Below are 26,534 nucleotides of genomic sequence, written 5' to 3' on the forward strand. Positions count from 1 at the left end.
TAAGTCACTTCAGTTCTACCCTGCTTTGAACAAGGGTGCAAATCCTAAAGCATGGCTTCCCCCACCAATTTAAACAAGTTTAGCAAAACATACATTCTTGTAATTAAGTTTTTCCCCAGGAAAAATAAAAACCTCTGCACCACAGAGGTAGGACAAAACTAAACAAAGCAACTGCAGCCATTTTGCTAATTTCATAACTTCTGCAAAGTTGTTGAATACTTGGATGTTAGCAACTTTATACTAAGATTTCTTTTGCTGGACTATTTAGTTTATTTAACTTATGTAGAGGTCAGCCTCACTCTCCTTGTTTTCAGAGAACAAAACAAAATCCATCTCTTTCAGAAATCAGCTAAAACACTTCCAATACAGTTGGTTAATTGGAGCAACTCCCAACTTTTAAGACAATGAGAAGTCATTAAATTAAAAGCTATGGTTTTGCTAATTATCACTTTTTTTTTTTTCCCCCCTAACTACAGAGTTCTTTTCAGTGGTTTGGATAACCTGTCAGGAAAAACAATGAAGGAAAAACTGTTACTTGACAGTAACTCTTCTTGATTTCAGTAAACGAATTGAGAATCAGGAGCACAAAGAAAGGTTTTGCACTCCAAAACATCTTGTTCTGAAATGGAATTTTTCTGTGTTTGTGGTTTCATTACAATGCAAAAAAGATCCTTGTAAGTTAAAATAAATTCTTGGTATCAAGTTGGCACCTGTTTTAGATTTAAAAAACAATGTCTGCAGAACTATCTATAAGATCCAGAGGAAGAAATGAGAGCATGTGTTACACAAAGCAAATCTCATGGAACATCCTTCAGCCAGAGAAGGATACCCAAGTCATTAGAACTCCATTCTGGGAATAAACTAGTCAAAAGGGATTTCCTAGAGGTACAAGAAGGCAGCAGAGCAATTTCATGCTTTCCAGAAGTGAAAATGAAGGCCATCACTACACCCACATTGGGGAAAGTGCTTAGGCCTTGCCTTGCATTTGACACCAGTGTCACCACCACGAGCACGACCCGATGCATTTTGTATGACTTTGGCAATCTGGAAAGTTAAACACAAGAGGAATACACTGACCACCTTGGAGTTTCTCCCTTTAATCTATGAAAGTCAAACATAGGGGAAATATTTGGTTTCAGTTAGCATTATGCAATTCTTTTAACACAGAAGGGATGGCAAAGTCAGAAAGTCTCATTGGTAGTACTCACATATAAATAGACCCATAATATGCACAATTCGTCATGGGAGATAAAAATACTTACATAGAAAAGGAATTATATGGTTGGCATAATGCCAATTTGTGAGATAAGCCACATGACCGAAAAATAAAACAAACCAATGCTTAGGACATGCCTGAGGAAATAATGGGTGTGGGAAAGGAGACTGTCAGTTCAGGCCAATGACATGTCTGTCTGGTAAAGTTAAATAGTTCAATAAACAGATTCATCACTAAAGCCATCTATCTCATTGAAACAGTAGTAATTTTTTAGCACCTCTGATTGATCAACATGTATCCATAATAGAGAACTGCTACCAGTGGTGAATTCACCAGGAGACACATTTGACAGACATCACATACCTGGCATTCAGCATTTGATGCTTAATGGGGACATCCATTCCAATGGCTAGAGGACTGAAAAGTCACCAACACTTAAACAGAGATCAAAATGAGGTTTATTTTCACCTGTACACACTGCTTGGAGTACCCGTCAGGGCATCTAAGGCACCAAGCAAAAAAGTGGAAACAATGAAACAAGAAACGAAAGCTGTCTTTACCCATATTCTCTACCTTCTTTAGAAGTACAAGAACTTTGCACATGCCAAGAACGTTGCACTCAGATGACACTGAAACATCTGTAAGGCTAAAGGCTGGGTGGGGGCTCACAAGTCAATGAGTAGGTTATGAACTTGAAGCCACAGAATACAGAATTTGTGCAACCCCAAAAGCAACAGTCTTTCTTTTGACAACATGAAGCTGATGGAATCAGAAAACAAAACAAAACCAACCGAAAAAAAACCCAAAACAAAACAAAACCAACACAAATACCCCAACACAAAACCAAAACCCTAAAACCCCAACTGTAACAAATGGGGAACATCTGTGAAATCAAGAAAAGCAAGACAATGTGTGGATAACTTAAACCGAAGAGTCTGGAAGGAATTAACTGAAAAAAGTCTTTGCCAAACTAACACTGGTTTCATATCACACAAAACAAGTGAACAGAGATGACTACCTGTTGCCAAAAAATAATATCATGTGCTCCAAAAAAGTGAAGAATTTGGGATGAGTAGCTATGCAACAGTTAAAATGTGAGAGTTCTCCTTAGTGAAACAATGAAACCATTCTTTGAGGTTCCTAAACAATTACACAGGTGCTAATAAGTAAGTCATGCTGGTCAGGGTAGCATGGTAGAAGAAACTTATTGCCAAAAATACATCCTGGCTCACTGAGAAGGGAAAATAAAGAGGTCAACAACAATAACTGTAAATATTTACAGTGTGATTGATGTAATCTCTTCCACTGTATCAGTCCAATACTTTTGGTCTCATGCAAATGAAGTTTTAAGTCATTTGAGGTATTAAGATAAAACTAAAATTCTAATTTAGAACTGAATATTAAAAAAATAGAGACCACAGTTTTTTCCAGACATTCTTGATAGATTTTTTTAAACCAGGGACTTTGATCTGACACCAAGAGAGCTGCCAAAGTATGCTTTTTTTGGCAGTGGCAAGGTACTGACAAGGAAGGCTTTCATCAGACTGCTTGAAAAAATAAATTTATAACTTCCTGTTATACCTGGCCCATTTCCCCCTCCCCCTGCCTCTTTCTCAGTATTGAGTATTGTTCTAATCTGACACTTGTATCCTGAAACTAATTTCCCCCCTCCTGCTAAGGGAAATGTTAAGCAGTGTGACTCAGACTTCTGGCCCTTTGAGGACCAAGTGTGTGCTGAACCCTGCTGGCCCCAGAGCCCCCAGTCCCCTGTATTTGACAGCAGACACTAACTAACCACTAACTAGCCACTAACTAACTACTAACCACTAACTAGCCACTAACTAGCCACTAAGCTAACACTAAAGGCTGTTTTCAGTTGTCATCCTTACAAATTTATGCCCTGACACCAAGTTCCAAATGTACCAAAGTCAACTTCAAACACTATTTCAAGCTTGAAATGCAGAGTAGACACATGAATCCATCAGAGCAATTAAAATCAGGAAGATCATAGAATCATAGAATTAGCCGGGTTGGAAGGGACCTCAGAGATCATCAAGTCCAACCCTTGATCCACTACCGCTGCAGTTCCCAGCCCATGGCACTGAGTGCCACATCCAGTCTCTTTTTAAATATCTCCAGGGATGGAGAATCCACCACTTCCCTGGGCAGCCCATTCCAATGCTTGATCACCCTCTCAGTAAAGAAATTCTTTCTAATGTCCAACCTAAACCTCCCCTGGCACAACTTGAGACTGTGCCCTCTTGTCTTACTGGGAGCTGCTTGGGAGAAGAGACCAACCCCCCCCTGGCTACCCCCTCCTTTCAGGGAGTTGTAGAGAGTGATGAGGTCTCCTCTGAGCCTCCTCTTCTCCAGGCTGAAATAGGAAAATAGGAGCATGATGCCAGATAAGACCATCCCACTTTTCTTGTTGCAATCACCTTGACACAACATCATGACCTATGGAAACAGAATATTTTTGAAGAGTTGCTCAACCTGGTAAACTCTGAAGTCCTGCTGAAAGCAACCCAAATCCATTACAGTTTCAGTATTACACAGTTTACACGAGGGTTTAAAGATTAAAAATATTTTATTTACACTTTTCTTTATACACATTTAATACATTTTTTTTTCAGTTTAAAAACCAAACAGCGCATATGCAAGTCTGAGCATATTGTATCCATAGCTAGGGAAAGTTACTTCTGCCAAAAGAAGAAAAAAAAAAAAAAAAGAAAGAAGACTTTAAAACAGCTAAAATAGGCAATTCTTAAATTATTCAGAGTTTATAGCAGCTCTGGGGTAATCATTAGACAGTTAATCCAAATGTACATATGAGGTCATATATATGTAATTTTAATATTCTATAGGAAAAGTATTTCCAATTGCTAGACACAAACATGGCACAGTTTGAAAATAACTCTCCTGTTAGCTTATTGTATAACAAATACATAATTTTGAATACAATCTGATATCGTATACTGGAACCAAGTGGGATACACTATAGAGGAATTGCAATCTCCAACATACAATAATTTATTTTTAAAAGAGCTACAAAAATAACAACATATAGGAGAAAATGTTGAAAATAAAAACACAGCTCACTCTTCACCTGTTCCCAGAACTGACATAAAAGTTAGGTGGGTCCCACTGAGGTAATAAAAGCCCCCCAAGCATAGCTAATTTTACAGTCCCACATAGCACTGAACCTTCTAGACTTACAGTATGGTTTTCTACCAGAGCCATAAATAAAAGCTACCCTCTGCAAATAGAAATGGTTTTCCCCTAGCTACCAACATATTAATCCAAATATATTTGAAACCGATTTTTGAAAGCTATTTATTAAATACTATATAAATATTAATTGAAATCTGGGAAGTGAAAAAAAAAATCCACAAAAACTGTTCTCAAAACAGTTTTTCTCCCACCTGCCACATACAACTGTTTTATGAAGTTCACCCACGAACAGAAAATTTAAAGTTACTCACCAACTTTCAAAAATAGAATACAGATGCGAAAGTTGTCGTAAGTATTTATTTAAAGCAGCTTCAGATTGTTTTACAAACATTAACATTTCAAAATGTTAACTACAGGACACCAGCAAGCTTTGTTTTAAATAGATTACACGTGCTTTCCAGTTAGGTTTTTTTCTCCCAGTCTCCTTCAGTGAGCCCTGCCACACGCAATGGACCATGCTTACTCAAGTAACTTCAGCAGGTGAATTTTTATTAAGAGAATGAGAGCAGGATGAATATTTCCTTTGATGTCCCAACCCTATAAACACCTAAGCACAAGCTTAATAAAAGAAAACATAAAAGTGCAAATGTAAGTACCTTACAGCTTTGTGTTTTCTTTATACTAGACTGTTCACATATGTGAAGTACGCACTTAAAATGTTAATAGAACCAAGGGCCCAAATCACTAGGGTTTTTTTGTTTTTTTTTTTTAATGTGGGAAAATGTATTAAAAAGGCAAAATACCTCTACAAATGGAGATATTTCTAAACAGACTATCACATAAATGTTGACACATGCCTGAAATTTATATTTAAAGGACCACTAGCATCTCCCCATAATGCTTACCCCTCTTTTTCCAAAAGAATGGACATTTTGAGTTAAGCAATGTTTTTCTTTGTAAACCAATTGCAATTTGTACCTGCTGAATTTTATGCTTTGCTTCCTGAGTGTCAAGTGAAGCTCTGTCCCTGATGCAAGTAGTTACCATATTATCAGCGTAAAAAAACGCAGCACTTGGGTTTGTAAGGCAGGAGGTCCTCAAGAAAAAATAAAAAGGATGCAAATCTCAGACACCAGAGAAATAAATATTGAAGTCACAGACCTATAGAGCTTGCTGTAACCGGGTTGCTATCATACTGCAGAAAGTAGGGCAACCCCACTTTTCAAGAGAAACTTTTATATCTAAAAGCAGGTTGCAGGTAGCTCACAAGCTGCCACTGCCAGTCCCCCTTGCTAGCAGCGCTTTCTGAAACAGCAGAGCCTTTGTAGAACCAAGTACTGCCTTCCTCCACCTGAATCAACGGGGGAAAAAAAAACTTCAAAAGGGTTCTTGCCACCAATAGCTCCCACTACAAAACTATTCCCATCACTTTGTGGGGAAACAATGGGCTATTTTTCCCTTACGCAGTACAGGGAAAGAAAATGATCTGTCCCCGAAAGACAGATACTGCAGCCTATGGAATGGGGACTGGCAGTGTCCAACTCCTTTACAGGAGCAATATGCTTTTTGCCTATTCTGGCTCATCTGAAAACAAAATTTCCTCCTGGAGTTAGTTTCCCAATTAAGACATGAAGCCGATTCATTTTTGCTACAAATGCAGAAAAAAAGCCCTCACTGTGTCCACCTTGTTTAAAAAAAGGCAAGTACACTTGCTGTTTAAAAGCAGGATATGCATTAAGTTTTAAATAGGTGGGTGTGATCAGATTTGCTGGTATTCTATTATCCTTGGGGTGAGAAGAAGAAACCCCCCCAGGCTTAGCAATCATTTAGATGTTTTTAAAACTAATCTTTTATTAATCTGATTGCAATGTTCAAAAGTTGACAGTAACAGGCAGCTCTTATTAGCCAGTTTAGTTTTGTCTTTATAATTATCTGGAGCTAGATACTAAAAAGCAAACACTAACAGAAAGTTTCAATAAAATAATAAAAAAATCCCTCTGGCATATGAACCGCCTCAAAAGTTCCACTGCAATGGAAAAGATGATGTAACTTCCTTTTTCATGTTTGAAACAATTACAGCAAGGTAGAAATGTAAATTAACAAAACATTCTCACATAGCCCCACATGTTGTGAACCCAAGCAAATTCCAATCATGCCTAATGTTGAAAAGGTTACAGCCAGCTTTTCTATGGAGACACAACTTCAGGGAAGCAGTAACCAACAGTTCAAGCTAAGTTTTGATAATAATTACTATTACAAACCCGAACAAGGTCTTTCAGCACTGGGTGTCTGAAAATAACTAAGATCTTAAAAGCAGAGCACCTGAAAATTATACATGTTTTCATGTTTCAAGTGTCAATACTCACCTACGACCTCAGTGTCAGCTGCTTAGCACAAAGAACTTAAGAAGGTGCTTAAATGCAGATTCAAAAATATAACTGCAGACATCCTCTTCCTTACCATTATTTTTAATAAAGCCTTGGCCATGTCTCTTCACTACACCTGAATCATGGAAGACCAGATATCCAGAATCATGTCCATTCCTCAGACTGACCCTAGATAAAAGTGAAGTATTCCATACTACATGTAACAAGCCCATGAAAGTCTGCTCAAGCAGGATTAGTTTTTGCTACCCCATAAACTTACTGAGAAAGAAACTGGTGACAAAAAGAATAAAATAAAAGATTCTGGGTTTTCCTTGTGCCCAAATATTCCATGAACTACGTACAGCAGAACCTTTTTCCTTGCACACAGCTAGCACCCTACTGGAGTCAGTTTATCTTTGCACCCCTGCAGGGTAATGTACACACAAGTCTCACAGTGAAACTGAGGTTTTAGTTTAAGCCACATTAGCTTTAAGTTAAGCTATTAAGAGAGGAAATTCTATTTCTAGTCCAGTAAACTGAATTTTAATTTTAAAAGACCTAAATTTAACTGCAAATTAGCCTGTACCAGAAGGCTGAATCAATATTTAGTCCAGTCACTACCAGTGTTAAGTAATATACCACTGCGATGTATGAAGCCACACATTTTCTCTTTCTGTTAAAATATATGGAAATAAAATACTCTACCAATAAATCATTTCAATAATAATTTTTAAAAAAGTCTGCCAACTTGCCATTTAGCTCCAAATCCCATCTCAATGCAGAACATAAGTACTAAAATACAAGTAGAAGTTAAAACATGTAAAATTCCTTATATGAATGATATCAAAATTGGTTCACACAAGTAGGTGTTATTTTTAACATAGGAAATCTAGGGGGATTTTGGTCCCTTTTTAAGTGCATTCTTTTGAGCTCCCTGAGTACTGTACATTCCTTTTCTACAGTGATTTCTGACTGGAAGATGCTGAATAAAGTGGTTTTGCATTGCTGCATATCAAGTAAAGCCCATTGCTTTAGGTGGAACAGAGCCACATAAGATTTTACAGAATATGCAGGTGCACATTTCAGCATTTTGCCCCTAAACGTCTGAACAAAGTGTGAACCTTCCACATCTCCCCTTTAGACTCTAGAAGTGGCTAATTTCACATCATTAGATATAATCAGAATGTAATTACTGTTAAATATTTGTTTTAGCAGATGATTCTTACCAATATACCATCAGTAACAGTATCTGCAAGTTAACACAATGGAGTTATTCAAAGCCCTCTTGGACCACACATGTCAGTACAGGCACTCTGAGGTCAGTAGCTATAGTTGTGTAGTTTTTTTTTTTTTGTAAAAGAAACATAAATGGTACTAACCATCCAACCACCTAACTCCGCATATTCAAAACACAGTAGTTCATAGCACTCAAAAATAATAATAAAAAAGACTATACCATTTCAATACGAGTACAAAGAAAATACTTGCATTGAAGTACAAGTAAAAGCAAAATACAGAGAATAAACAGTGGTTTATCCAGTTCTGAAAATAACTGTGGGTCAAAGCAGAGCTTATTGACATTTTCATAGAAAAAGAAAACTGGGCATCACATTCAAACGTAAAAGAAACTCTGGCAAGATGTGTTTACTTTTTAAAAAATAATTTGTAATCAATTCATTATGTAGCATCAATAGAAAGAGTTTAAAGTTACTGAATCAATCAGTGTATACTAAAGATAAGATACTTTGATATCAAATGAGGCCTCCAGTTACTTAAGATCTTCAAATTGCTTAGCTGATTAAAGGATAGTGCTATACCTTAAATTCAGCAGCTATGGCTGAATCTGTGCACTAATTAAAATATAATATTGTAACTGCACATAAAGAGATGTATATATATTTTTTACAGTGTAGGCATATGTGTGTATACTGTTTTTGCTCACCAACAAACACAATGCAGATGGTAGTGCAGAAGGCAGCAAAGAAATAATATTTTGAATATAAAAATGGTCCATTTTCAACTTAGTAGAAAATGTGTAATTTGCATTTTGGTAGACTTACTGGTAGTACTATACAAAACCAGGAAAAAGTTCATGCAAAGGGGTTGAGATTATTCTTCAACATATATAAAGGGAAACAAAAACACCTAGAATTGAGAACACTTTGCATTTAATGGGAAAAGCACCCAAAAGACAATGTAAAATACAGAAATTATTTAGTTTTGTTCTTTCAAACCTGGTTGTACCCCAGTACAGATGATGAACTTTATTTTGATGTGCAATAAGAAGTGAAAGTAATGTCTCTCTTTCTTCCACATATATTTTGTTAAACTCAACTTATTTCAGAAGCATAGTGTTATTGTGGACATGAAAAAAAAAAAAAAAAAAAAAAAAAAAAGAGAGTGCAGAGAGAAAGAGAGAGAGAAGGAAGTATTATGGACATAAAATGTTACCAAAAAATAACCACACTCAAAAATATATTTTTCTTTCCCCTACTTTACAATTATGTTTAAAAAAAAAAAAAAAAAACAAAACCAAAGCTTTTACAATATCCAAACCGCTATTGGCTTTTCTAATAAACTTGGTAAGTACTCTCCCTGTACATCCTGTTTCTCTTAAACATTTAGTAGTTGTTCTTATACACTAGGTAACATCTCTGAAGGAATTCAACTGGTTTGGGGTTTTTTTGACTAATTAGGTATAGCTTTTTGTATTCCATCGAGTTGTCCATTCTGCTTCAGCTGCAACGTCTAACATGCTCCAAAACATATTCAGGAAAGTGTAAGCTGCAGACTTGTAAGCCATCCAGCTTGCACGGCATCCTTGGATATTCATCTTCTTTCCATTTGTTTTCCTCTGGATCAAAGGTGAGAATGGAATCACTGTAATGACCATTGTAACAAAGGCCTCCAAGAACCATTATCTGTTTGTCCAGAACAGCTACACCATGACCACTCCTACCAATTGGCATAGAAGCCAATATAGTCCATTGATCAGTATCTGGGTCATAAACCTCTGTAGAAGGACATCCTTGAGATTCAAAGGAAGCCCTTAGGATCACACAGACACCACCAAAGACATAAAGCTTACCATTATAGGAAATCATCTTGTGAAAGCATCTCGCATAATTCATTTTGCATTTGTTCTCCCAGCAGTTAGTAACCACTTGAGTTCTCCTTGTTCGCTGCTCTACTGTCCCTTCTTTACTGGGATCAAACACACACACTTGCTTAGAAGTTGAAGATGAAGTAATTCCACCAGTGATATACAACTTGTTACCGAGCACCGTCCCTTCGTGTCCGTATTTATTGACCGGATAGGGATCCACAAATTCCCATTTGTCTTCAGTAATATCATACCGTTCGGTTGAGTAAAACGTTTCATCCCTGGTTCTCCCAGCCACTGCATAAACATACCTCCCAATAACTCCAACAGCAAACTCAGAACGTGGAACAGACATGTCTGCCATTCGTAACCATGTGTTCTGTCTTGGGTCATATCTAAACACTTTGGATGAAGCATGAAACTCACCATCTGGCCCCAGTTCTTCCCCGCCTAATAGGAACACAAAGTTATTCACAATGGCAAGGCAGTCTGGTCGTAAAGGTACTTGAGGACCCTCTAGTTCCCACCAGACCCTTGGTTTGTGCAAGAGAAGAATTTTACTGTTTACCATACTGTGTCCTATCATTCCTCTAAATACTGCAGTCTGGGGTTTGGCAGAACGAATTTTGTTGGATTTCATTTCCATCAAAGGCTGCTGGTGAACGCTATGAAAGTAATTCATGGCTTGGTCAACCTCATGTCGCAGCTGCCGGGAGTAGCGATAAAACTCTGATGTTTTTACCTATGAATACATTTAAAAGTTATTAAAATTCTGACCAAGAGAAGCAATCCAGAAAACCTAAATGACTATGTGTCATTAGAAGATTATTTAACTTAGTTTCATTCAGGCAGTCTTGACAGTAATTGCATTTGTGCATGGAGGGTTAAATTAATGTACTGTTACCGAAAAACAAGAAGGCAATTTAGTGATTAACAGCAGTGACTAACATTTTCAGAATACTCACATGCAGAATTTAAGCCAGAATTAGGCACAGCTGAAATCATTATTCCTTCTCCCCAAAAATGTCTGTTCATCTGCTGCTTAATACATGAAATTATATGAAAACATACAAAATTTAAAATGTACCATTACCCTGGTTTTGAAACACATTATAGACCCATTCTGTGTTTACCAAGGTCTACCCTAGTATAATTTCTGCTGAATTCTCACAACGAAGCCTAAGCAGGCACTCCCAAATGCCAGGCTCTGCTCACAGGGATATTTAATTGGGATGAGGTAGAAGGTACCCAAACCCCACACTATCCACTTTTCAGGGTAGGTTACCTTATGCTTTCTCCTCTGAGAGTTTTCACATGTTAACAAACACCTTTTACACAAGAGGAAAGCATCTCAACCTACAATCCTTGTTGTTCATTTATTTGGAAAAGTGTAGGTAGGTTTGAGCTTGTGCTTCCTAGGTGAGTGTTACAACCTTTGAATTACCACAAAATAGCAAAGTGCTTCCTCTCGATGGCATCTCAATTTTAAGAGCAATCCCTGCTCAGTTTTACTGGAGTTGGGGGTGGGGGAGATTGTAAGAATTTACCTTTTCAGGACCCCTCCTACTATCTGAGTCAATTTAAGTTCCTGGAACTGGTCCTGAGACAATACCAGAAGACATCACCACCTTGAACATTTTAATAAATCAAGGTCTGGGCAGCCCTCAGGACATGATGTTAACTTCTTCAAAGAGGCTTCACACTTTCTGTAAAGAGCCTGGTCTAACACAACATTCCTACATACATTTCTAAAACAAACAAAAACTCAACTAGACACTGCCAAATCCACAAATCCTCTTGTCATATTTGATCCTAAGTCCAAGGTTTTTTCACATAAAACTGGATTGCTTTCAAACACTCTGAATGCCTTTAGTTCCCACCAGTTCCAAAAAGAGAACCAATGCTCTGAAAAAATGTCAGACCACTCTGAAATTTCAAAGCAACCATAAGGTAACATAAGAAGCTACTATTTTTTAACAACTGTTCCTTCACCTCCTCCTATTTCCTGACCCAGGAGATACCAGCCTGTACCACCACTAAAGGGTGGTGATGGTGTGAATTTGGAAACGGATATTCTTGGTAATTTGTGACTTTAGTTGCTTGTTCCATAAACAGGTTAAGATTTTCTTAGCATTCTGCTAATAATTTATCTTTCTTGTATGGTAATTAAGACATTTTTCTGTCAGATAAACATTTTTTTAAAGATCTTATTGGACAAGATTCACACAGATTTTGAGACTGTTTTACACACCAGATATTCAAAAAAACCCTGAATACTAACCTACTAGTGTAAAGCACCGTATGGCTAAAGAGTTACAGTGATGTGATGTTTTTATTTACACTTTTTCTTCCCCCTCTTTGTTTTGACAAGTTCAACTTCTCTTTGCTTGAAAAAAGATGACGGTCACATGCAGATTGCATATATTCTTCCTGGAGTAATATCCAGCTTCTTCCTACTGCTTTTACCAGAGATGATGACAGAGCAAGAAGGTTTACTTAGATATGGTGCTTATAAAACATTCACAGAAGTCCAACTCTTCTAGGAAATAACAGATCTATTTTCTTATTGCAAATAAAGAATGTACCATACAAGTACAGGGGATATGCTCATGTAGCATTTGTTAGAATAAACCATATACCCGGCCTGTCTGAAAAGATGGAACATAAAATACAAAAAATGTGCTGGGAGAACCACAGCAAAAACCTTATAGTTTACAAAATATGAAAAAGGAAGTTAAAATAACAAAGAATCATGTAGGGGGTACATTATCCTTAAAAGCAACTTTCAAATTTTAAAACAGCATAACTATCTGTGCCCTAACTGGCGCTATCATTAAAAAAAAAGAGAAACCATTTTTGTGCATTCTATATGTATTTCAAGTTTTTCTGTATGATTACTGAAGAAAACAGGCTCAACATTCTTATTATGTGAAGCAAGCCAGCAAAGCCTGGCAGAAATGGAAAATGTTTCTTCTTTCTCTCTGAACGTTTACAATTCTGTCTTTAGATCTAGAAATTGAAATGCCAGCCAGAAACTGGAATTGAAATAAGCCTCACATATCTCACCACTCTATTCCTTCACATGGCCTCAATCTCACCCCACAAAAACATGCAAAATGAAGCAAGGAGTATCTCTAATTCCAGAGACAGAATCTCAAGACCAAGGAATCAACCTATTAGTAGTTTACTACTACTTATCTCAACAAAAGGATTAATATCAAAGCAAAGCAAAGCCTCAATCTCTTATATTAACCTGAAAGACATCAAGAAGCAAATGCAAGTACCAGTTATAAACAATTCTTTCAGACTGAAGTTCATGGGGAAGCTACCTACAAGAACAGTCTTGATGAGAGGAACATGGAAACTCATAAGCCCTAGGAATTCTTACAATATTCTGGGGGAAAAAAAAAAGCCCACAAAACAAAGCAGTGATAGAATATCTATATTTTGGTAAGAAAAGGTAGTTGAAGTCTTCCTAGATTTTGCTGTGAGGAAAAAAAAATTTTTAAAAAATCAGGGTTTCTAGCCTTCCACCTTTCACCAACTATACAGGAACAGTACCTCCCCTGAGACTCAACTGATGGTCTAAAATGAATGTTAGGATATGCCTGTATGAATGAACAGACTGCTCATAGCTGCTTGATGCAAAAGAAGACAAAACAAATGTGGGTCAGTTTGCCCATTTCACACTCACACACTGTCTGTGTGAAATCTTACAGCATTAATAAAAAATTCTATTAAGCCCATAGTAAGGAAAATATTGCAAACACCTACACTTCTGAATAATTTCACCATACTTTTAATTATTTGTTAATATATTTAATTGTGGAAAACCAAAAAAGAGAAGCATTAAAATGGGTTTAGGTATTAAAATACAACTCTAAGTTATGCATACATTTTAGTTCTAATAAAATAAAGAACATGGCCTTCAGTAAGCTTTTTGTAAAAGAGCTGACACCAAAAATACACTGAAGAAAGCCCCTCAGTGTTCAAAAGTAAGTAGCAATCAGAAGTATCAAGAGATAGCCAAGAGCTTACTGACAAATTTTCCCATTACAGTCGAATGCTCTAGAAGGAGCACGCACCTAATTACCAATATACTCAATTAGAGAGAAAAAGTTTCTGCAAAACATCAAATCCAGATGAAAATACACACTAAGTGCAAAGAAATCTGAAGTAAAAAAAAGTGCATTCTTGAGAGTACATCATCAACTCTGAATTGATTAAAAAAAACCACAGAAAACTTCCTAGCATTTTAGAAGTTTAAAGACTCTTCTGTTATCTTGCCAAAGGGTCTCAAAGTTTAATCTGGACTCCCTTATCAATCCCAGCCTTATTGTAAAAAAGGCATTTAATCCAAGAGCTAACATTTTGCTCATGTGATTTTTTCCCATACTTTCTCTCCAGTTTTCTGGACAAAACCTTCTTACAGAGGTCCGGATGGGACACAGCCCTAATGTAAGAGCTCCATGGAGAATCTATTGAGAACTCTCTCATTGCATCATCTACCAGTTACCACAAGAATCACACACAGATTTGTTATGGCTGGAAAAGACCTCTAAGATAACCAAGTCCAAATGTCCACCCAGAAGAAAAAAAACCCAGCAACAAACCAAAACAAAAAAACAAACAAGTACATCAAGCCCACCCCTAAAGCGTGTCCTGAAGTGCCTCATCTACACAGTTTTTAAATACCTCCAGGAATGGTACCTCCACCATCTCCCTGGGCTGGCTGTTCCACTGCCTGGCTACTCTTCCAGTAAAAAAATTCTTCCTAATATCCAGTCTAAACCTCCCCTGACACAACTTCAGGCCATTTCCTCTAGTCCTGTCATTGTTCACTTAGGAGATCAACTCCTCACCTCACTACAGCCTCCTTTGTGGTAGTTGTAGAGGGCAATAAGGTCTCCCCTCAGCCTCCTCCAAACTAAACATTCCCAGTTCCCTCAGCCTCTCCTCATAGGATGTGTTCTCCAGACCCTTCACCAGCTTGGTTGCCCTTCTCTGAACTCACTCCAGCACCTCAATGCCTTTCTTGTAGTGAGAAGCCCAGAACTGAACACAGGACTGGAGGTGCAGCCTCACCAGTGTCAGGTACGAGTATAGGGTCAGGATCACTTCCCTGCTCCTGCTGGCCACACTATTTCTGATGCAGGTCAGGATGCTGTTGGCCTTCTTGGCCACCTGGGCACACTGATGGTCACATTTAGCCAGCTGTCAACTAGCCCCCCCGGTCCTTTTCTGCTGGACAGCTTTCCAGCCATTCTTATCAAGCCTGTGGCATTGCATGGGGTCGTGACTGAACTATAGGACCAGGCACTTGGCTTTGTCAAACCTTTTACTACTGCCTCAGCCCAACACGTCCAGGTCCCTCTGCAGAGTCTTCCTACCTTTGAGCAGATCAGCACTCCTGCCCAAGTTGTCTGCAAACTTACTGAGGAAGCACCCGACCCCATAATCCAAATAAGTGATAAAAGATACTGGATAAGACTGACCCGAACACTGAGCCCTGAGGAACACCACTCATGACTGGCTGCCAACTGGATTTAACCCTGTTCACAACTCACTACAACTCAACCATCATTACAGTGGTTCACAGTCAGACCTTAAGCTGCATAGACAGATAACAGCATAAATAAAATCAAATGTGTCATTACATTATAAAAAAGTGAAGAAAACAGTTAGACCTCTCTACTCACTCCCCTAAGCAGTCAACACCAAAGCCTCAAAACCTCACCAAAATCACCACTATCCCTCCAGGCATAGCAAACTGGAGCTTGAATGGATTTTCTCTTCTTCATTTTAAATGACTAAAACACTGAGTAAAAACTGCTGGCTTTCCAAATTCATGCAGCTATTAATAACTGCTCATTTTTCTGCTGTATTATAATGTATGCTTTTCTAGTTGCAGCAGTTCAGAAATTTCCAGTTATATTCTATGAAAAAAAGTAATCTAAAAATGTAAGCCATTAGTTTCTAATTTGAAAACTGCTCCCCACAAAAGAACAGATGTATCCTATCTTAGCAACTTATCAAGTCCATCAACTTCCCCCCATTTCCCTTAAAACAATTAAACAAATTAATAAGTTACAGGAAGAGCAATGAAATGCAAGGTATATGTTCTGTAAGACAAGTTTGACTTCAGTATCTAGAGGTTACCTTTTCATTTTTCCATTACAACCACTTAAAACTTTACTCTATTTTTTCGAAAAAGCTTTCAAAACCATAAAGAAAGGCTGTTTGAAATGCCCAAACTAAACATATATTATTTGTATACCTGATGCCTAAATCCTGACATGTTATTACATGGGGTGGAAATTAGCCTGGTTCCTTCTGTAGAACTGGTAAAAAAAAACAAAACAGAAAAATCTGGATGGCTCACAATGTGACCCTATCATCTCTAATCACGTAAGCAGAGAACTGCTTCAAAGGTTATACAACTCTGCTTATTTAAGTTTTCTAACACTGCCAATTCTGAATACGCAAGTGGTGAAACTCAAACTCAACTACTAAGTAAATGGAAACACCTTTTCAATGAATAATGTATCAGACTCCTAGAGAGCAAATTCCTCTATTTACTTGAAAAGAGATTTTTTTTTACTGGAGATCAAGCTGAATCAAAATTAAAAATCCATCAGTCCTACCAAGTAGATAGAATCCTTATTAATTTCATGTCTACTTATCTTTGGCCATATTCTAAGCACACTTATAAGCCTGTCAACAAACATTTTGATAATGTTAACACACTTATACCAAAACAAAGTTACGCCAAATAGAAAAAATAATAAAAAAACCTAATAATTAAAACAAACAAACAAACAAAAAAATCACACATGTGCCTCTAGAATTGCAGAACCCAGATTTCTTTGCAACTGAACATGAAGATAGGTAGCATTGTAGAAAGCTGTTGTGCCTTCCCTTTTTCCAGCACAGATGTTTACTGAATTATAACCCATGTCCAGCACAAAAACTGGTCAGTAAATGGCCTGAAGGGTTATTCTGCAAGGGCTACAGATCACTGTTTTTCAGCCTAATCATGTTAAGACAAGATTACATTGCCTCTGCACAGTAAGGACAATGCCCCGAAGTTGAGTATTTTGTGGTTGCTTTTTAGAAAGTGGCAAGAGAAATTACCACAGTCAAGCAGGAATCTAAGCAATTTATCAAATCAGAGTGAAGCCAACAATTTATATGGCAGAATTGAGATGTTCAGCATGTAACAGATACTGCTAGTAAATCTACCACAGGTTAGTAATAACCTTTAGATATAAAAAAGGGCAGCACCTCTTCAAGATAAAAGGAGCCCACTAACCTCATCCACTAGACACATCTGATTCTAAGCTTCAGCATAAGCTTGTAGAAGCAGATACATCTGAAATTACTAGACATGCAGGTAAATGAGAAAAAAAAAAAGGAAAAAATTCAGCACATTTATCAAAGGTGAAGTCACATACAATAACATGCTCAAATATTATCATTATCCAGGCACAGCAAAGCACATACTCAGAAATAATATTCTGTTCATCCTACCTCTAAAGTAGAAACAGATGCATCTAATAACTAGCAAGCTTCTGATTTAAGCTATTTATTTAAAAATCAGCATGGGCTTGCCATAACAGTGCTACAGAATGGACATTAAAAAAAAAAAAAAAAGGTTGCCATTTTAAGGACAGAGATTTTGAAAGAACAGTTCAAACTAAGAAGTACACAAACTAAATGGAGCTTAGGCAGCGTATGAAGGGAAATCATGACATGGTTGCCTACAGTAAAACACAGAATAAACCAATGATCTAGGAGAAACACCCTCTAGCTTTTTATCTCCAACCTTCCTCAAAGATACATTTTGAGTAAGGGCAAGTGTAACATGGATAGCAGAACTAACACTTCTCCTCATACACTTTGCCTTTATTTCTTAACTATTCCTCAAATCCTTACTTTATTTATCTTTCCATTTTCCCTCATACATCTACAGTTATTTTAAGCACTGAGGAACAAAAGGAGTATCTATTCACACTTCAAAAGCAGTTTTTCCAGGACAGGTTAGAGTAACCAAACAGGCTGCACCTTCACTCCAAATGCACACTAGCCTCCAGGTATAAATGTAGACTCATTCATCAATTCCTTTTTCAAAAGGACAAGCCATCCCACTCAGGCTGTAAATATTTTCCAAAAAATGATGCAAGAAATAGACTGTCTTAGGAGGCTGAAAGTATCCTTAGTGTGACTTGTGAAGTTAATTTTTCCAAGTTATTTATATACTACAATGACAGGCATCTTAGAAATGCGTATTAGAAAGATGACATAAGAGTACATATGACAAGCCAGACAGCGTATACACAGTTTGCAGAACCGTAACAGTCAACCTCAGATTGTATTTGGTACATTTACAAAGGCATTTAGTATTTACTGGCTTTAAGAAAAGGGTAACTTCTGTCTGTGGATCTCAAAAAAATAAGCAGTTTTACCATTGTGTTCTACTTTCTACACACAAAAGTGAGTTCTCAGGTTATTTCTAGAACAGTTAACAGATATGCTTTTTTATTTACAAAAAAAAAAAAACAAAAAACAAAACAACAAGAAAAAAGAAATAAGTGTGGTCTACATCCTGATGTTATCTCCAACTGCAGTTGTCCTTTGTCACCTGTCATGCTGGATTACTCAGTGTTCTCTAGCCAGGGCAAAACACAGATACATTCCTAGCTGCAGCAACTAACTGCATACTTATTTAGCTGTGCTTCCCCCTGCTCTGTTGTCCCACTCCAGAATCTGCACTGGCTTCTCTCTGATCCCACAGACAATTAATGGAAAGGGTATTCACATATAAAGCTTTTACATGTGGCTACATACACTGGGATGCTTAAAATTATTTCTCTCCTGAAGTTGTACCAATCTGTCCATTCTGTAGCTATCAAGATAAGACATGAGAAGCACTGTTTTACAGCACTAATACCAAAACGAGCTCCAGAAGTTATAGGTAAATGTAATGCTGAAGACCCAACATTTACTCTTTACTTACGCTTACAAGAAAACTTGTGTCCCAAAAAGCCAAGGAACTGAAGCAGACTTTTCTTTCAGTCTGGCTTTATCAGACTGACTTTAAAAATACTCTGTGAATCCAATCAGTTTTCCTACTGAAGGGCTTAAATGATGTAGGAATAAGGTATGATGTAAGAATAAGGTAAAAGCAGTATTAAAAACAAGACACTTAAAACTATCTTGCAAAGCAAAGCTGTTACTTGTTCAAAATACCTTATCCCAACCCAACACAGCCATTACATTACTATTCTAAAGTATGTTTAGGTATTTATTTTGTTTATGTCTATAACATATAGGCTAATATAGGACCACAGATACATTTTATGTATTGTTACTTCCTCTACTCAATTCACACATGCAAAAAAACCCAAAACCAAACAAAACAAAAAAAACACCTCACTAGTAGTCTCTGAAGTAACCAATGGATTTTATAGTTTAAAATACAAATAAGTGTAAGGATTACTGCTTAAACGATCTAGTAGACTTTAAAACCACCACCAAGAACAATACCTTATTTGTATACATACCAAAGTAAAAAGATATGAGAAATTAATTTGTAAGAAGCTGAATAAAACCACAGGATCTTAAATCCTATTAATTCACTGAGAAATGAAAAATACACAAGTTGAAGTTGTCTCTTTTCACACAAAATTAACATTGTTAAAACAAAACAGCATAGTTTAAGTAACTGCTAACCTGAATACTCTTACCATTGCCAGCCTGCAAGAGAGCTGATAACATAAGATTTTTAATTCTCTACTGTTGAGAGATACTCAGAACTAGAAAACAACATTTTTTGTCTGTTCTCTTTAGCTTCTTAACACATACAATTATCAGTTGGATTTACATCACTTGTTACAAAGATTCCTGTGATACTTAAAGTAAATAATTGCATTTCATACCATCAGTAGCTTTTGACTGTATTATGTGCCTTGTGTAGAACCAAATGTATGTGTAGTTTGCAGGATCAGGGCTTACTTCTGACTGCTGTGTCAAAGGACAAGCACTGAAGATACAACAACAAAAACACCCTGATGATTTAATAGCAGATACTGGTTTTCATTTGTAAATAAAAAAATCTGTACTTAAAACATGTAAAAACTACAGTCACTATGTTTTGATTATACTGATAACAATTATCACAATATATGCCCTAAGTACCGTAAATAGCTATAAAATCTCTGGAAAGCAAGATGCAACTTGTGGAAAACCAAACAATTGAAATAAAACTGGATACAAGTGATCTTATTTATGGAACTCCTTTCCATATGGAGTCACTTAAAAACATGTATTGTAAACCTACCTGTTCTCCAGCCACTGTACACACTATTTTCTACTAACCAGATGACAATCTTTTTAGATGTTTGCCTTCTTAAGAGTTTACTGGAAACATAAATTCTACCTTTTTGCTCCTCCCAACAGTTTTGAGGATCTTACCTATGTAATGGCATGCTGCCCTAGCTAAATGATTAATCCTAATCCTGTCTTATTGCTTTTCAAATGCACCAACCTTCTCAAAAACACTGGATGGTGTCATCAAACAAAACCTGATGTTCTGAATGATGGTGTCCGTATGCCTCCAGCGTCTTCTATCATGGCGCAGCCAGGCCTGAACAGCTTCATACAGCTCTATCTCTGGAAACCTGCTCAGATGATCATTATCCAAGTAAGACATGAGCTTCTCAAAGCTCAGATAGGAAAGGAAGTCAGGTCTGGACATGAGCGGCACAAAATTCTCTAGCAGAAAGGAGTCCAATTTTTCCCTGACTCCTTCAATGTTTACACCAAAATCATCCAGAAGTCTCATAATCTCTGCACAGTTTTCTAAGCAGATTTTAGCTAAGAGAAAAGAGCAGCAAAATTTTACCACCTCTATGAGCTGGACATACATGGCAGCCTGAAGGATTTCATGAACAGTGTTCATACTCAGTTCAATAGTTCCATAGTACATGAATTGAAGGACATGACTGAAGCCTGTAGCTGTCAGGCCTTTCAAATGGATTTTGTCCTGATCTCGTTCTCGCATATCAGCTGTGAACATAATCCTGAAGTAATCACTCTGGGTGGCAAGCAGTGCTTTATGGGCCTGAAATTGGTGATCTTCAATGACAAGTGTGACATCAAGAAGCAATCCCTCCTCATACAGTGCTCTGAATCCAGCAGAGACACTGGTGTCATGGATGGAGGAGCTAAACCCTTCCACGTCCCCTGCCATGAATCACCTGGGGGGAAGAAAAAAAATATAAATAAAAATAAAAATAAATTGTTATTTCTAATAACATATCACAAGCCCTTCCTGAACAGACAAATCCTAACTGAGACTGCTTTTATTAAGACTTAAAAATCTTCACCATCCTTTTTGTTTTCAGCTGAAAGATCAACTTAATATACTACTTAAACCACAAACTTTAAATATTTCTCCACCCAAAATATTCCCAGCTTGAAGGAAAGATAATGAACACGAATAACTATGCAATACTGTCAAAAGTGATTCCTCAGTTTAGTGGAACTCGGATTCCAAACAACTTAGTGATCAGATAATAAATATGCAATGCTAAAAAGGTTGTCCTCTCCCCTCTTCAATCTTTCTATGGAATTTATCTCAGGGGAGCAATAAAACACCCACTCTTGAATATCAAAGGTTTCAGAAAGGAAGTGGAACTTCCTTAACTTCAGAAACAAGCTCCAGTAGATCTGCAAAAGACATAACCTAAAAAAATATATAACTTAGTCTTGTTAAAAAAATGTTATTTTACTCAAAAGTTACTTCTAAGAAACTAAAAAGGCTCAGAGATACTATTTAAGCTTGTGAGTTTCACTTCTCCTGTAACAATGTAGTCCTCTCCCTACCCCCGGCCCCCACCTTGTTCTTATTTTAGGGATTAATTTACTGGTGAGACTTACGAAGTGCAAAATACTAAGGCAATAGAAGCACAGTAAACAATATTCTGTTTACTAGGTTTAGTCAAACTTAATTGCTTACTAAGCATTTGAACACTTGCAAATGCGGTGCTACTTACGTGCAAGCTCTAGTCAGTAAGTAAAAAAGGCAAAAAGAAATTAAATACTAGCAGGATCCTACCCTGTTAAAGTTAAGAAGATTAATATTCAATAAAAAACCCAAATCAAAACATGTTCAAAATGCAGGAATTTCTCAAAACCTTGCTCATCTTCCTTGAATTTTGGTAGGGTGAAGTTACACAGGCAGCTTGAAGCAATCTGAGAATTTATCACTAGGGCAACAAGTGCTCTCTGTCCTCCTTGTTAGGTCCGACCTCCTGCTGCTTACCCTAAGCCATTCTGGGGGCTCACTGGACTGCTCTAGGAAGCCAATGCAACTCTGAACCCTGACAGAAAACTAAACTAAACCAAACCAAGGGTGGGAGGCAACAACACACACACTACCACCCTGCAGCACACACAAAACCTCAAAACCTGAGAGCTTTCTGCTTATCAGTGAGCTGACTTCTGACTGACACTACAGGGGGCACGGCACAAGAAACAACCTGATGCAGAGGGCAGGGTATCACACTTCAGCAGGAACAGGGAAAAGAATAACATATTCCCCTTTTGGCATTAATCAGCTCCTAGATTTTTGTTTCTCTTTATCCCACCTTAAATGAGGTGGGATAAATTCCACTGCAACATTCACTCAGTTCTTTGTGCATGAAACTGAATTTCCTGTAACAACTGAAGTTAACAATGCTTTGGTTATGGGAATCTACATGAAAAACTTTCTAAAACCTGCTGATTTTCAAGGTTAGAGAACTTTACAGCAGTATATGGGCCCAGAAGAGTCTCCAAGTTCACCCAGGTTTCTCAGCTTCAGAGAGCAGCTATCATGTTCCTCCCACTTCCTCACGCACCACGTGCTCGACTGCTGCCACTCTACAGGAACTTATTTTATTTGACTCTCATCAAGGGAGAGTCATTTCCTTAACTCAACAGCACAACCCTGGAAAACAAAATCAGAGATACTCTTTTGTCTATTCAAAACTAAAATGGTAAGTGGGTGCTTGTAGCCATTCCTCATGGAATCAGCACTGCTCCCACACTGTCAGTCAATGCCAGTAGTGCTCATGACAATTAAGGCCTTATGACAAAATTCAAATTCCTGAGAGTAAAAGCAGCAGCAAGAGAACAAGATGCACTTTATTTCCAGTATCCATGCTAGCGTGCTTCCCTCAATGTCACTGACAACAGAGAGAAAATGCAAACTGCTCCTGAGCTTCATATTGTGAGTCCTTTATTCCAGCACACAGCACATGCCTACCAGAAAGAAAAATTACCATCAAATATTTTCCTTAGTTGTTAGCAATTCTAACACAAAAGCAGACAAGGAAAGAACTACTTGACTAACTCTTATCACCTCAAAAAGAAGCAACAAACTGAAAAAGCAACATAAAGCCTGTCTTCACAGGATTTTTGCTAATTGCATTTCTGATAACAAAACAAAAAGGTAAACACTACTATTAGCTTTTTCTCTTGTTTCACTAGAGCACTTGTAACTCCTTCTCTCATGCCCCCAGTCCTCTGATGTTTAATAATAATTGAGCTCATACTTTAGTCTTGCTTGTTTAAGAGATTTAATGGTCACTTGCCTCTAAATGGGCCACCTGTTTTCATAAAACATACAACAGCTTGAAACAACGATGCCTCTGTTTTATTTGAAACTGGCCAAGAGGTTTAAAAGTTACTAGGATTCTCAGACAGAACAACTGTGTAAGTTACATTAGGACACAAACTAAAACATGTATCTCAGATTTAATTTCAAGATCAATGGAAAAAGGAGGATGGGACAGTTAGAATTTGTGAATGTGAGATGTGAACAGAGTAACACAACAGTATGTTGGGAAAAAGCAGAAATGAAGCAAACATCCCCCAGGTGACTGAAGCAACATACATTAATCTGAAAATAACAGGAACTCCCATCACACAGGCTCATGCAGGTGGCAATCTCACAGAAAGGATTTTTTCAAAACAGTACATACATTACTGCACATGTGAACAACAAAGAACCATACCAGTAAGCTCCAAACACATACTAGGCTCTTCCCCCTTAACTTGTGAAAGATATGTACTCTGCAAATAACAGGAGAGAAATTAACTACTACATAGGACAGTTTTAAAAGGCTTCAAAAAAGACAAGGTGGCAAGGAAAGGTAAGCAGAGACAAATGGTAAATGCACTAAATCCAGAGAAGCACCTCTGGTGTTCATTTTAGGGAACAAAGTAAATAAATAACACACAAAACCCAAAAATTTGCCATCATTCTTGGGCAACCAGCTCTAGGGGAGTTGGACCAGATGGCCTTCAGAGGGCCCTTCCAACCTCAACCAGTCTGTGATTCTGTGATCAAGTTGCTTTTGTGTAGAGACTGCATTTTTTTTTTTTTTGCATTGTTGTTAAATAGAAATAATATAAATACATGCAAAAAAATTTCAGATATAAGCTACTACCCTTCAAATTTTAAATCTATTAGAAAATAAGATGACAGGAATCACCAAAATACATTTTAAAAGCCCCTGTATTTAGGGAACGCTGTTTAGGGTTCAAATTTTCACATCTCCTTAAAATTGATTATTCTGTAAAAATGTACTGAAACCAGATGTCATCTGCACCCTACACTGGTAACAAAGTGGTCAATGCTCTGAAATTATTACTGTATAAATATTAAAAAAGAGGGATTTAAGCCACTTAATCCTTGTTTTTACATCCTTACTTCCATTATTTTACTCAATCTATAGTTTTCAATCTCAATATATCTTCCCTCCCAAACATCAGACAGCATTTAATTTACCATTACACCATCTTAGGAAGCTTCAGGATTCTATGAGTGAAAAGCAAAAGACTACTTGTTTTACTGCACTAAATAAAATCAGAAAATACCGTTTTTTGTCATAAAACTACACAGAGTAGTAGGTACATTTTTCTTTAAAATTTTTTTCTTTACAGCTTGGCCAGCGCAAATACACAAGGGGTTAAAACTGCACAGAAAGTGGGAAACTAGATAGTTAAATGCATATGATGATCCAGTGGTAAAAATCCCAGTTTCTACAGTCAATATCCTCAGTCAAAAACAAACAGCAATGTCATAGTTCAAATATTTTAAAAAAGCAATGCAAAATACTCTCAAATTTAGTGATTTTTATAAAGCACAGACATGCCATTCCTCCCACACACACACACTTGCAACCTCACATGTAATTCTATGCACTATTCAAATGCTGCAGCTTATTTCCCAGAAGACAACAACACAACGTGGGGTTTTTTTCATATTTTCGATAAAAATGCAAAATTCTGAGTTACATCTTCAGGCATGCAGAATACAGTAACACACTTAATCCTAAAACACGCCAGCCTACAGTGGTCCATAAGAAGCCTGGAACAAAGAATCCCAATGTATAAACAATAAAAGGAAAATCCAAGTTGACATTCTGCATTGTTCTGCGCATACTAGAGCTGATCAGTATAATGCAGCACAGGAAGTAAGATTCTCTGCGGAAAAGCCAAAAGAGAAAGACCCTTAACGTTATTAGCTTTTCCTGACATTTCTTCCTCTTATAGCACACAATGCGTAACAGAGTATACTCTGCCGTGACTGTACAAGCAATTACTTGGAACACTGATTTCTCATCTTTATTCCGCAGCTGTAATAAAAGTCGGAAAACCCTGTTCCAGACTGCTTTTTCTTGCTAAGCAAGGAGGACCTTCTTTCCTCAGGTTGTCCGAGGCTCTTAGTCACAAGCAGAAGAAAGAGAATCTTAAATGCCAAGATGATTGAGAAGGGACTTATGGAATAGCTGCTTTTCGCTCATGACCTGTTTGATTTAAAAATTCATCCAAAAGCAACACTTCCTGATAGTAAGTGTGTTTATGTAATGCATAGGCTTATATGCACTTTCTAGGGATAGAACTGTATTGGTCTAGGAAAGTATTGATAATACCAACACCAGCACAGGAGCTGAAAGGCAGGTTTCTGCTTTCCTTTACTACCCTTCTTAGTAACTCATTTGAGATGCTGAGATAGAACTAGTAAGCTTTGTTTATAGATAGCGAAGTACCTGTTCATTCTATCTACCTCAGAAATTCTGAGAAAGCACCTATATGAACACAGCTGAGTAACAAAATCTTACATAATAAAGCACTGTATCTATGAGTCTAATGTAAAGTTATTTCACCAGACATACAGAACCATACTTTGGTACTAAAATGGAGCTTAAAGAGCCAATAATCTGTTCCATCTATCAAATGCCTCTCATCTATCAAACACATGCATTTAAATGAAAATTTTAAAGCCACTACACATGCTCTGTTTAGTGAAGTGCATAGCAAAGACTGCTTTGAGCAGAATTCTTTGACCCTCATTTTGTTAAAAAAAAAATTCCTGCACAAATAGGATATTTCTCCATAGTCAAGCAGTATACACATGTATGAAAATAATATACACGCATTCATTTGCACATACAAGCAAAATATTCAGAACTGCACATACTCTTCCCTGAAAACTGGGTATTAGAATACACTGTACTGCAATCAGGAAGAATGCAATGAGTGTATAAATATAAATTTACACAGTATAAATAATTTATGCACCAAATTAAACTTCTGTTAACATGGTTTGACACTGAAACTATAAACC

The 26,534-nt window shown here is 37.2% G+C and overlaps 2 protein-coding genes across 15 annotated transcripts in view; one reads left to right on the plus strand and one right to left on the minus strand.

Annotated features, from left to right (window-relative positions):
• Positions 1-26,276, plus strand: part of PRDX4 (peroxiredoxin 4) — a 127,324-nt gene extending 101,048 nt beyond the window's left edge. The window contains exon 8 of the transcript XR_011727036.1: positions 26,259-26,276. The gene's annotated coding sequence lies outside the window, so the exon portion shown is untranslated. The remainder of the gene's footprint in view (positions 1-26,258) is intronic.
• KLHL15 (kelch like family member 15) overlaps positions 3,785-26,534 on the minus strand; it is a 31,902-nt gene continuing 9,152 nt past the window's right edge. For 7 of the 14 annotated variants that reach the window (XM_071749947.1, XM_071750024.1, XM_071749957.1 and 4 more), the window contains 2 exons: positions 20,403-21,114; positions 3,785-10,598 (listed from right to left, as the gene is read on the minus strand). In XM_071749947.1, the coding sequence (XP_071606048.1) occupies positions 9,489-10,598; positions 20,403-21,107 (1,815 nt within the window). In that variant the 5' untranslated portion in view covers positions 21,108-21,114 and the 3' untranslated portion in view covers positions 3,785-9,488. Of the gene's footprint in view, positions 10,599-20,402; positions 21,115-23,916; positions 23,975-26,534 lie in introns of all 14 variants that reach the window. The other 7 variants (XM_071750048.1, XM_071750056.1, XM_071750060.1 and 4 more) reach the window with 3 other exon arrangements.

Source organism: Heliangelus exortis, chromosome 1, assembly GCF_036169615.1.
Source record: "Heliangelus exortis chromosome 1, bHelExo1.hap1, whole genome shotgun sequence".
NCBI lineage: Eukaryota > Metazoa > Chordata > Aves > Apodiformes > Trochilidae > Heliangelus > Heliangelus exortis.